Source organism: Pristiophorus japonicus, chromosome 16 (genome assembly GCF_044704955.1).
Source record: "Pristiophorus japonicus isolate sPriJap1 chromosome 16, sPriJap1.hap1, whole genome shotgun sequence".
Taxonomy (NCBI): domain Eukaryota; kingdom Metazoa; phylum Chordata; class Chondrichthyes; family Pristiophoridae; genus Pristiophorus; species Pristiophorus japonicus.
This window is the reverse complement of record NC_091992.1, coordinates 20,736,982-20,750,230: the sequence shown is the minus strand read 5'-3', so window position 1 is coordinate 20,750,230 and position 13,249 is coordinate 20,736,982. Positions and strand designations below refer to the sequence as shown.

Here is a 13,249-nt window from a genome sequence, read left to right as displayed (position 1 = left end):
CTACCAGTGATAAGAGGAGAAGCCATCTCTTGAAATGATGCTCTGTGTCACTGCTGTTAGCAAACCCCCCCCCCCCCCCCCGCCCCCCTTCCCCCTTGTATTTAAAGAATTGCTGCTGGAGGTGGCAAAAGCACAATGTAAATGTTCGTTTAAACAGAGTATAAGCTGGTTACATTTTGAGTGTAAATACCATCACTTAGTTTGGAAACAGGCTGTCATTGAATGTTTTAAAGAAAGCACTATAAACTGCCAAATTCAAAATGGAAAAAATCTGGAAGCTTTAAAGCTCCATCTCTGCCCTTTTTAAAATAAAAAAAAATAAAAAAATATCCCCTTCTACACCTAAGTGAGGTGTGATTTATGTTAGTCAACACTAGGTAACCACCCTAATAGCACAAATCTTTTACCAGCTTTTAAGTAACCTTAAATGTCTTTATTTTGATTTTGAAAGAGTTTTGTTTGCAACCATGTTTCTTATCTTCAAGTTGTACTAGTATAATATTCATGATAACATTTGAAATTTATATTTACTTGCCTTGGATTGTAAGTCAGTAAATGTACCTTGATTTGGCAGAAGTAACATTTGGTGAAAATTTTTTGAAATGAATCCACAAACATGAAGGATTAGGGTTGATTCAATTAAAGTAAAGTTAACTATATTACTTGGCATTATATTAATGTAAACAGGAACTGAATTTAGAAATGTTAAGATATTGTGTGTGATGAGGCGGGGAGCTGGGTGGTGGGGCGGAGAGAGAGTAAAAATGTGTGTTGCGAGGAGAGAATGCACCACCAGTATTTGAATGTGATTATGTTGCAATCTATTTTGCGGAGGTGAGATTTGTAGATGATGCCTTGGGTACCAGTGATGAATTACTTGGCATTATGCTGCTGAGATAGATTGTAACCTGGCCAAACCTCTTTGGAAGAATATCTCCTTTTTATGTTGAGCATTAACATTTCAACTGAAACTAGAGAAGGTGCTATTTGAAGGTTTAAGTCAGTATATTAAAATCAAATGTTCACTATGTAAACAACAACAATATAATCACTTTAAAAGGCAGCTCTGTCATCAGTGGACACGGCTCATTGCTACTGTTTGACCATCATCAGGTGCCAATCCCATTAGCAACAGAAACACTATGTGGACTGTCCTTTGGAGGCTGGCTAAGTAACTCGGGGTTCAGTGATGTGCTTCTGTTTTTGATGGTCTCTGCAGATCTTCCTCAGACATTGGGGCAAGTATTACAGATACCGATTCCAATGCTGAACCACTGCTATGCAAACAACGGTGCTTTTTACAGCATCCAGAAACCAGAGCTGTTGCAATGCCATTTCCCGGAAGCAGTGTGCAAATATAAAAGCATTTTTCCTAAAAAAAAATCTCATGATTTTATAATCTGGATTATTTTCACATAATCACAGAGCGCTGTTGACAACATTTAATATTTTGTGTTTTTTTTAACGGAAAATATTGCACTTAAAAATCTTAATCGGTCTCATTGTTGTTTAAATGCTACATAATTAATACGGATTTATTTTGTTTCTAAATGCACATCAACCTCTTAATTTGGTTCTACAGCAAATTAGTTTGTAGAGCTGGACTCTTTCTAATTTGACTTTGTAAGTTGACTTTCCAAAAATAGATAAGAATTTTTCTTTCAAACTGAACTTGAAGATTAAATGTATATATTTTTTTAAAGTTAGTATTTTACAGCTAAAAACTTTGAAATATGATGGATCTTGGAATTGCTTTACAACATTGTTTAAGTACAATATTAAAATAACTGTCACTATTACATGCCCCTTCTAGTTTTGTTGAATGCTTGACTCATTTTGAAATCTGATTGGGACAGTCCATAATCCTCCACTTCCTTGCAGTGTCCAACCCCCAGATTCTCTTTGCATCTGCTCGGTTATATCCTTAACAAATGTACAATTATTCTGTCTTCTCTGCCAGCCACCCACACCCTTGCTCAGCTCAACAAGAAAGGATTTCCTTTTCAAGTAAACATAATTCTAAACTAAAATGGAGTGGAAACTGAAAAAAGTGCTAATTTCAGCTATTAATGCTTTTTATTTAAAAAAAATAACTCAGCTTGGTTTATAAGAATTTTTGTTACACACAGCCACATTTCAAGCAATCCCTATAATTTTATAACACCAAGGATACCACCTGGATACTTCAGTGGAAACTTCGCTCAGACCAGTGATGAAATCATTCCTTTAATTATAATTTCACTCCATTTAATTTTGTTGCATGTTTTTTTTTCCTGGTTGGAACACTGTGCTCATTGTTTGTGTAATCAGGCATATTTATGGCATATTTTCCAGTTGAGAGTTATACTGTACTAAATTGGTAGCAGGACAACTTGTGTGCAAAATCTTATCGCTTCTCCTCCCTTTTTCTTTCTCCCTTCTCTGGAAAAATGAGCAATGCGTGACAACTTGGATATGGCTTTATTGTGAGTCTTTGCGTTGCGTAATTTACTAAAATTAGTACAAAAAATATTCTGAGCAGCCCAACTGATTACTTTAATCACCTGAAAATTAATGCATAAGTAGGTACACAATGAAAAGAATACCACTTGGATATATATTCCTTTTACCTCAGCACGGTATTTGGACAAAAGAGAATTGAATCTTTTACACTCCCAATTAAATGCACAGAAAATTAATAGCACTATTAAATATAAATTCATAATTACAAACTATTCCTCATTCCAGTAAGTGATTCGTTCAATTGAACATATTATTGTCAACGGCTGCTGATCTCATGGTACTTGGTTGTAGACTGCCATTGAGTAAAATTGCTGGAGAGTAGCACGATTTCACAGTATTTCAGTTCTACAGCCATGGGGTAACCAACGTCTCTGTTTTAAGTTATGTGTTTTGCAATTACTATTTAAAGCTGATCCACCACAAAACTCAGTTTTATGTTGTTTCAGAACATTGCTGTACTTTCAAATGTTTTCAGTCACTTTACTTGTATTCTAAATTTGTGAATATCTGTGACGAATAGATTTATGGAAACATTAGTTCTTCGGAGGTGTTTTTACCAAGCTCCTGTGTAAGTGAGAGTACGTTTGTTATAGATGCATGTTTTTGTTGACCTGGTGCCTGAGTTATGGTTTCTTTCATGTTTCTCTTCAGTAGCTTGGACTTGTCAGAACTGGCTAAGGCTGCCAAAAAGAAACTTCAAGCAGTAAGTTATGAATAAACAATTACTTCCGTATTGTTGTGAATAGCAATACTGAACTTTCCTTGTGTAAATATTACACAGATTAAGTTGCCTGTACCGTACTGGAATTACCTTTATGGATAACAAATATAAAAATCAGAAATAAAAAATGAAAATGCTGAAAATACACATCAGTCAGCATCTGAAAAGACAGGTTAACATTTCAGCTAGAGACTCCTTTGTCACAACTGTTGTTTTTCCAGCATTTATCCTTTTAATATGTGGATGCCTTTCTTGGCTACAGTATAAACTTTCCAGTTTATGTTTTAATTAGCTGCTGTAATTGATTTAATTTACCAGGATTAATATGAAATAATACAAAATATTAATATACATTTGGAAAAAATTGCAATGGATTTTAGCTTGTTAAAACTGAGAAATCTTTGGAAAAAATGTTTCTGTAAAATAGTCTAATTCAACTTGCCACAGTTCCCTTCATTTGGACATATATCACAAGGTATTGTATGAAGGCTACATTATTTTTTTCAGCGTCATGAAAATTAAATAAATATTGTGTGTCTCTATTGCACTTGAGCTTTTTTTGTGGTGTTTCTTCCTCATTGGTTTTTGTACTACATGCTATTTGTCTTTTGCTTTCTTCTGGTAACTGTAGCTCAAATAGTTGTTCTGGCAGCAAAGATTAAAGGTGATAAATTTGATTCTATTTTGTATTCGTTTGAATTTAAGTATTTCCACAGTAAAAACGTCACCTTTCATGTAATTATTGCCACAGAGTTTAGGAACCGCCATCAGTGGCTACTGACTTCCACACATTTAATATTGTAAGGCCACATTTTCTATTAATATTGTGGAGATGCAGTACGATCTCCTATTGATTTTATGACTGATCTATAAATTTGCTGCCTTCTTCCCCTCCCTGTCTTTTTGTCCCGTCCACTTTTCTCTTCATTGAAAGTTGGCCTGCAGGTACAGCAGGCGGTGAAGAAGGCAAATGGTATGTTGGCCTTCATAGCTAGGGGTTTTGAGTATAGGAGCAGGGAGGTCTTACTGCAGTTGTACCTGGCCTCACCTGGAATATTGTGTTCAGTTTTGGTCTCCTAATCTGAGGAAGGACGTTCTTGCTATTGAGGGAGTACAGCGAAAGTTCACCAGACTGATTCCCGGGATGGCTTGACTGACATATGAGGAGAGACTAAGTCGACTGGGCCTTTATTCACTGGAGTTTAGAAGGATGAGAGGGGATCTCATAGAAACATATAAAATTCTGACAGGACTGGACAGGTTAGATGCAGGAAGAATGTTCCCGATGTTGGGCAAGTCCAGAACCAGGGGACACAGTCTAAGGATAAGGGGTAAGCCATGTAGGACTGAGATGAGGAGAAACTTCTTCACTGAGTTGTTAACCTGTGGAATTCCCTACCGCAGAGAGTTGTTGATGCCAGTTCATTGGATATATTCAAGAGGAAGTTAGATATGGCCCTTATGGCTAAAGGGATCAAGGGGTATGGAGAGAAAGCAGGAAAGGGGTACTGAGGTAAATGATCAGCCATGACCTTATTGAACGGTGGTGCAGGCTCGAAGGGCCAAATGGCCTACTCCTGCACCTATTTTCTATGTTTCCATGTTTCTTCTCCTTTGGCTCATATTTTTGCAGGTGCCTTCTGGTACCTTGCTGAAGTGGCTCTATTCATGAGAGTTTAAAAAGGGGGGCCATCATAGCCCGATCCTATCCCATCAACATTCACGCATGCACTTTTTCTGCTAGGGGCCACTGGAGAGTGGCCAGGAACCCGAGAACCACACCTTGAGCTGCAGAGGCAAATAGTGTAGCATCAAATAGATATGTGATTTCAGCACTACTCTAGGTAGTACACTGGGTAGAGCCATTTGGAAGGGAGTGCCTTTCTGCCGTTTATCGTGACTACTTTTGTTTGCTGTCGACACCTCACATTTGTCATTAGTTAGCCTATAATGTCTTATGAATGTGTGCTTAAGCCTTTTGAAAAGTATTCAATGGAGCCAATCTGGGATTTATAAGTACTTCTTGTGTACTCTTTCTAAAACAAAAAAGCCAACCTGGCAATAGCTTAGTTTTATGTAAGAGAACTTAATGCATTTTATATGTGGTCTATACTTTTAATCATCAACTTTTTGAAAAGCATTAACATTTGGATGACAAAACTTAAGATTGCATACAGCTCGGAATATTAAATTAACTTAAATTAGTGAAAAATACATTTAAATCTTATTTGAAAAAATGTCTTTACTCTCAGGGGGTAAGTGTTTGAAGTGATTTCTAGGTATGGTAATGAGCTTCTGCCTACTTGATTTTAAGATACGATTGGGTCATAGGCTGAGTGAGTTGAAATAATAGAAGGATCGTCTTGATGGCCAGATAATGAAATTGTATTTTTATTGTAAAATTAAATAGATATTTGAAGCAGAGGAAGATCCAGAGAAATGAGGAAATACCAGGGCACTAGGACTAGGATGATCTATCAAAGAACCACGGCAGACACTATAGGCTGAATGGCTGCCTTCTGTGCTGTAAACTTCTATGGTTCCACATGGACTTTGCTTGTCTTTTCTTTCTTGCTGTTTTCTGTTTGGTGCATCCTCTGTTGACGTGGTTGCTGTGGGTAGCTTGGCATTTGAGGGAAAAGTGGGCACACATCTGTGCCCTACCCGCTGTGGCACAGCGTGATGGCACACAAGGCCACCTATTGGCAACATTAAGTTCTTTGTAAATTTATTCAAAAACCCTGTTACATTGGCTTTGCCTTGTAAAATTATAAGAAACACAGTTGTTCGTAATGATGTGATGTCCAACCTTTTGGAGCAGTAGCATAGATCCATGTGCCATAACCAGTAAATGGACCCACATGATCAACACCCTGTTGAGTCCAAAGGAATCACGTTTATGGCCACAGGTTTACTGTGACGGATTAAGTCAACTTCCCTTTTTATTATAGGAGATTCTGTGGTTTTACTGGTGTTTTGTAAATCTCGTATGAATCTCTTCATTGTTCTGTGAAAGCTGGGTGCCAGTGTTCTTCAGTTCCCAGTCCAGTTTGTGCTTTTTAAATTATTGGATAACACCATTTCCAGTTCCTCTTTTTGTGTGTGTGTTTTTTTTTTATTCATTGTGGATATGGGCGTCGCTGGCAAGGCCAGCATTTATTGCCCATCCCTAATTGCCCTTGAGAAGGCGGTGGTGAGCCGCCGTCTTGAACCGCTGCAGTCCTTGTGGTGGAGCTACTCCCACAATGCTGTTAGGGAGGGAGTTCCAGGATTTTGACCCAGCGACGATGAAAGAATGGCGATATATTTCCAAGTCAGAATGGTGTGTAACTTGGAGATTAACCTGCAGGTCATGGTGCTCCCATGCACCTGCTGCCCTTGTCCTTCTAGGCAGTAGAGGTCACGGGTTTTGGAGGTGCGGCTGAAGAAGCCATGGCGAGTTGCTGCAGTGCATCTTTTACAAGGTACACACTGCAGCCACGATATGCTGGCGGTGGAGGGAATGAACGTTTAAGATGGTGGATGGGGTGCAAATCAAGCGGGCTGCTTTGTCCTGGATGGTGTCACACTTCGAGTGTTGTTGGAGCTGCACTCATCCAGGCAAGTGGAGAGTATTCGATCACACTCCTGACTTGTGCCTTCTAGATGGTGGAAAGGCTTTGAAGAGTCAGGAGGTGAATCACTTGCCGCAGAATACCCAGCCTCTGACCCGCTCTTGTTGCCACAGTATTTATGTGGCTGGTCCAGTTAAGTTTCTGGTCAATGTTTACGCCCTGGATGATGTTGGTGGGGGATTTGACGATGGTAATGCCATTGAATATTATGGAGAGGTGGTTAATCTCGCGCTTGTTGGAGATGGTTGTTGACTGGCACTTATATGGCAAGTAACGTTCGCGCCACACATCAGCCCAAGCCTGAATGTGTGTGTGTTTGCACGTGCATCTGTCTGTATGTTTTCTTTCTTTTTCACTTTTCCTTTTTCTTGTTCCTCTTACTCTTCTGTTTTTACTCTTTATCTGAAACTACAGGGGGAGGGAGCAAGGAGAGGCAGCAGCATGGAAACTCAGGCAGGTGGGTTAAGGTGGCAGGACTGGGACTTAGGCAGGTACCTATTAGGGGGAGCAGGCTGTTGGGCAGGCAAAGTGCTGGCATACTCAGGTATGTGTGAGCCTTTGTAAGGGCTGCCTTGCATGGCTCCAACAGCAACGAAAAGCAAAATGTGACAAAAACTCGAAATCTGAAACAGGATAAAGCTGCAAACGCACAGCAGGTCATATACCTGGCAGCAACGATCTCTCTGGCTCTCAGTGCAGAGCCACAGCTGAGGGGAGTACAAGTCAAAAGCACTCCCTTTGAGAAAGAACCAAGTCTTGGAAGGGAGAAGGAATAAAAATAACATAGTTCTCACAGTGCATGGCAAACCACAGCACCTGCTGCAGGAGCTGGCAGCACTATTTGTTTTTTATTCTCCCACCAGCAGATCAGCTATGTCTGCTTCACCGAGCCAAACTAGTGTTGGACAACCCCATCATAAAGTAGGTTAAGTTGCCCTTGAATTATGATCTAGAAAATGTTGTCTATAACCGTGAAAAACTAAATACAGTAATTAAAATATAGCAATTTTTAAGTGAAAACTTAAAATGTGGCCCGTGTACACAGGCTAATAGATGCTATGGTTTTTAATTTTCTCAGAGGAATGGTATACACCTAATGCTTTAAAATGTTGCTAGTCTTCCCCCAGTTGATTGAGTGTGTTAGTTACGTGGTTTATGCAGCATAAAAGTAATACAGGCCTCTGCAAGCCTTCCTTTGAACTGCATCAATGAAGTACAAAACTACATGGTTTCGGTTTGGACAATTCTTTGCAAAAGACGCTTGAAGTTTATAAATTGCTGTATGTTCAATTTTCTTTCTGCGCAGCTGAATAACCGCCTGTTTGAAGAACTTGCAATGGATGTTTATGATGAAGTTGATCGACGTGAGAATGATGCAGGTATGTGGAAAGTTAATGTACTTTTGGTGTAAATGTGAAACCATGGACCTTTTTAATATCTAGCAATGGTATGTGGAGCAGGAATGTGTGATCTGCTTCCTATGTGCAATGAGGTTGGGTATTTTCACCTAATTTCCAGTAGGAGCAACTCAAATCATGGGTAGTTTGAGACTATTAACAGTCGGTATTGAATTCGTAAATTTACTCAAGCCAATAGGATGGCTCATATGGAAAGTGAAACTATTGTATTTTGCAGATGGTGGTCTTCTGAACTTGAGTTTAAAATACACTGTTGCAGCTGGAATTGGCCTCAGTACACGATGCAGATTGCAGATTCTGGTTGTCAAGTGTTCCATTCTGCATTATTCCCATCACTCGAGTTATTGAACACGCAATGTGGAGTGTGAAGGAAATAAACTACAGAAACCTTGAGTCCAGCGATCTCGGAACAGGTTTCTTCATATCCTAATTTAATCCCATTATGGATATAGAAACATTTTTGTCTACCTTCATGGTGTACAGAATGATGTGGGTGATCAGATCAGAAAGTAGCTCTTGAATTGAGGCAGGGTTCTGATGCTTGAAAATGTGTGGATAATTTTCTTGTCAATTTTCTTCCCCACTGTCTCGTTACTGGAGTATGGGTCTCCGACAACATCACAGTCGATTCTGTCTGCCCAGGATACCTTCACATGATCTTCCAATAGTCATTAAGAATGGAAATGTGCATTGTAGTGAAAGTGTTTTTATTTGTGTTGTACAACAGGAAATATTTGCATTAGTCACTATCAATGTCTAATCCACATTTTCTATCCATTCACACAGAAATATGTACTGTTTAAAACTAAAATATTTGTACTCGCGAGAGTGCAGCAGACAAATTAAATTCCTATTTATTTTAAATGGCGTCCCTTTGAGCATTCCATTTCCTCAATGCTTTGCAGTACTCAGTTGTAGAATCATACAGCACAGAAGGAGGCCATTTGTTCCATTGTACCAGTGCCGGCTCTTTGAAAGAGTTATCCAATTATTCTCATAGCCCATCAGAATCAGATTGGCTAGTCTCTACCTGGTTGACAGTGAGGCACTCCACTGGCCCATATTTGTCACAGAATTGTCTCCCCATGCCTCTGTATGGCTGTCACATGTTTGCTTTACTGATGTGTGCAATTTTTATGTCTTGCCATTGTTAAACCCAGAGTAGGCAGCAAGGTGGCAGCGGGATCTGGTGAGGACAGGCTGTGCAGGAGCTTGTGCAGCAGATGTAAGCCAAACTGGAATATTTTGGTTTATCACCTTACTGCTGCAAAAGTAACATTTGAATGTTATTAAAGGGACGAGTAACTTGAGCTGAATGTTTTAAGTTACCTGAAAAATGAAGATGCAAGAATCTTGTTTTTAACCAGTCTGCAAAATGCTAATTTTCTCCAAGTCTTTAATCAGACATGTTGGAACAAATAATATTTCATAGATGTATCAGTATTACAATTTTCAGTCTAGCAGTAAAACCTGCTCCTCCTGACTTAAGCTTTTGGCTGTGTGATGTGCAGTTAACAATCTTGAGAGCCCATGGGAGCAGCTTTGAAGTTTGTGTTGACAGAGATACAAGATAGTAATTCAAGGTCATATTATAGTTTCTGTAAGAGTGCAGGGATACCTACTTATGACTCAAACTCGCAAATGAAAATTGAGATGTTTTCAGTTCTACACCATCTGACATATTCTATAAAATGATTTTACTCCTTTTTTACTCTTTATTTTAATTCAGATTTGATAGCCAGTATGTGCTGCTCTGCAGAGCGTATAAAATATAGGGCCAGAATTTCCCCTAGGATCGCCCATATAGCACCCAGTTACTGCCCATCTTGGTCAAAAATGTAAATTACGGCCTGTACCGCCCGTTTCACCTCCCGATTATAGGCGATGGTAATTTTGGCATTGCTGCAAATCACCCGCCCACATTTGCCACCCAGAAATCGTCCAAAATTCCTCCCCAGCTCTAATTTCCACCAAAAAATATTTTTTAAGGCCCGCTACCACCCGTCATCACTCCAATCACAACCACCCATTTTTAAAGTACCTACCTGACTTGGGCCAACGTTATGCACGATTAAGTATTGGCAGCTGGGATATAAACTATTCAGAGTAGAAATTACTACTTTTCATCATCAGAACAGGGTGTACAGGGACCTGACCACTGCTGGTGCTGTCACCCAGTGCTACCGTGACATGGGGGGGTCGCCATCGTGCTCGTGCGCACTCCATTCAGATCATGAAGGTGCAAGTGTCGCTGGCCTGCTATGATTTTAGATACTAGTAAAGCCCCCTCTACACTGTCCCATCAAACACTCGCAGGGCAGGTACAGCACGGATACAGCAGAGTATGGCTCCCTTTAAACTTGGGCACCATGGGTCAAAGGCCAGTATCAAGCTCACTCCACTATGAGCGCCGGAACAACCTCGATCATTACCTCGCTCCTTCATGTTGGCACTTGTCTCGTCCTTGGTCTTCTCCATCCCGAGTGGCGACAGTCCCACCACGCTGTCGAGGCAGGTTTTGATCAGATTGAACATGTCCACCTCGTTCAGAAGAGGATCCAGCTTCCTGTCGCCCAGGTGAAGGAGAACAGGTCGGATGGCCTCGGATAGGGAGTGTGACCCTGACCCCCCCCGGGAGCGGGAGAGGCACGCGCTCGTTCTGTAGCCTCTGTCTCCTGTGGGATTGGGGACTGATTGAGCCGAGACAGTGAGGGTCAGCAGGTGGTCCCAGGAGTCAGGGAATGGGTGAAGGCCCAGAGGAGGAGCGTTACCCCCCATTCCTTGACCCGGAGGGGGAGCGTCCATCAAGCTCCTGGGCCAACTTCAGTTACTGGAGCAGTTTGCATGGAGAGGAAGCAACATTTGCTGAGGCTGATGCAAATATTTTGAGCTTGGGATGCTTTGCGGCTAGTTAGCGTTTAGAAAGAAAATCTGCATTTATTATCACATTTCATATACAATATAGTAATTTTTGGAGTACATACAACCAGGCTGATCGAATTAAAGCCAGTCGCAGCAATCACCGCCAATGAAATATTTTATTAGCAGTTACACGTGTGAGTGGGATGGAAAGTGGGAGAGGAGTGGTTCATTTGATTGAACTTTTTTTAATACTGAGGAATGCAGGTTGGCGAGGAATGATGCCTCACTACTGATCTCACGCCATGTCTCGCTAGCTGCCATCAATTCAGAGACTCAGGGTGTTTGCTGAGCGATGCTGCCTGGTGTATTTCTGGGTCCGCAGAAATAGACTCTCCCAATCGAAACATTATTTAAAAAATAAACCCAATTCAATTGCAGATGTTTCTCGTCTGTTTGGAACCTATGTAACATGCCGAGGGGCTGATTTTGTGGGTGGCAGCAAAGGGATTTTGTAACACATGTAATACCACTCAGGAAAAAGCCATTGGAGTCAGCCCACTGAGCTATTCATTGCTGAACATGAATTATTTGCTGGAAAATTACCCCCACCAGCCCACTGATGCTGGCAGTAGCGGGGTGGGGGTGGGGGGGTTGGAGGGGGGAGGGGTTGTGTCCATGCACTGGGGCCTCATTCAAGTAACCATTCTTCATGTGGCTTGACAGTGTGGTTGTGTGGATATTCAGCAATAGCAGGCGTCATAACTATAATGTATGCACCTGTGAGGATGCTCACAGGTTTGTAGAGTGGTTGCATTGTGAGTGGCTTCGCCAGTTACATGATGTTCACAAGCCTGAAGAAAACCCCAATCAGTTGGGTCTAGGTCATCCAAGATGAAATGAGTTTATAAGGGACACCAGCAAACACACATTTAAAGTTATGTTGTCCTAAAAGTTGTCATATGGGACATATTTTTCCCCTTCCCAGAAGTGAGTGAGGCACAATACAAAAATGGTTTAGTTGAATAAAATTTTATATCAAACTTGTAATTTGTATTAAACTTTAACAATGTAATAAAATAACATAATTGTTTGAATGAAAATTTGTACAAAAAAAAACATTATGAACAACAAACAGCAACAACAATAGTATAAACAACACTCAACAACCCTGCACCCTCCGACAATTCTACCTGCGGCCACCTTTCCCAACGCCTTTCCTCCCCAATCTCCCCCTGCCCCTGTCGAGAACAGTACGTCGTGCATCAGCACAGGACCTCGAGCGTGTCTGCTGAGGGGTGGGTGACAATGGCAGCGCTTGGGGGTTCTGGAGAAGATGGAGATGCTGAGGACCCATCTTCAAAGTCGGAAGAAACTAGTTCCTCCCGACGATCAGGTGGTGTCACCATTACTGATATGGCACCTTGGGGTGCAGTGCCATATCTCACGACCGTCGATTGCCGCATAGCATTGGCACTGCTGCAATCAGCTCTGTCATGTCCTCCAATTGACGGGCTGCTAAAGCCACGATGTTTTCGGACAACACAGCAATGGCCTGGAGGAGCTCTCAAATCAAGTCGATGCTCATCTTGGACAGTCCCACCATGTCCAGGCTCGCATCTGCCTGTCACATAGCGTTCCCACTTTGGTGGATCAGCTGCCGCGGATTCACCATGGGAGTCGGTGTGCGCCATTGTATTCCGCTTGATCCCGCTTCCTCAGGCAGGATTCCGACGAGGAACCGGTGGCCACCAGTAGAAAGGACCCTTCAAGTCCCGCCAGCCCTCCCTCCTCCTGCACCACCACCGTTACAATGCTTTGAGGAGTGGTCTCCTCCAGCTCCTGCAGCACCATCTCCTCTGTCTCTTCCACCATCTCCATTTGTTCTTCCCTGCAATTACTCCTCTCTAGGAGGGCAGGCGGCTCCACCTGTGCAACTGTAAAAAAATATAACATTAATGGTTGGCGGCAGGGGAGGGGATGGGCAGAGATAACATCAGAGCAATTCACTTTGCGCAAGCTTATGTGGAGAACAAACATTTTTTACCGAGAATCATTACATGAAACTATCATAAGCAAAGTATAAAGAAAGTATATGACATAACAAAACTTGAGTCTCATATGACAACTTTTAG

The 13,249-nt window shown here is 41.3% G+C and overlaps 1 protein-coding gene across 8 annotated transcripts in view; it reads left to right on the top strand.

Annotated features, from left to right (window-relative positions):
* The window catches only part of git1 (G protein-coupled receptor kinase interacting ArfGAP 1), a 184,119-nt gene that overhangs the window by 113,430 nt on the left and 57,440 nt on the right, over nucleotides 1-13,249 (top strand). For 5 of the 8 annotated variants that reach the window (XM_070857097.1, XM_070857093.1, XM_070857095.1 and 2 more), the window contains 2 exons: nucleotides 3,154-3,205; nucleotides 8,144-8,216. In XM_070857097.1, the coding sequence (XP_070713198.1) occupies nucleotides 3,154-3,205; nucleotides 8,144-8,216 (125 nt within the window). The remainder of the gene's footprint in view (nucleotides 1-3,153; nucleotides 3,206-8,143; nucleotides 8,217-13,249) is intronic. The other 3 variants (XM_070857098.1, XM_070857094.1, XM_070857096.1) reach the window with 1 other exon arrangement.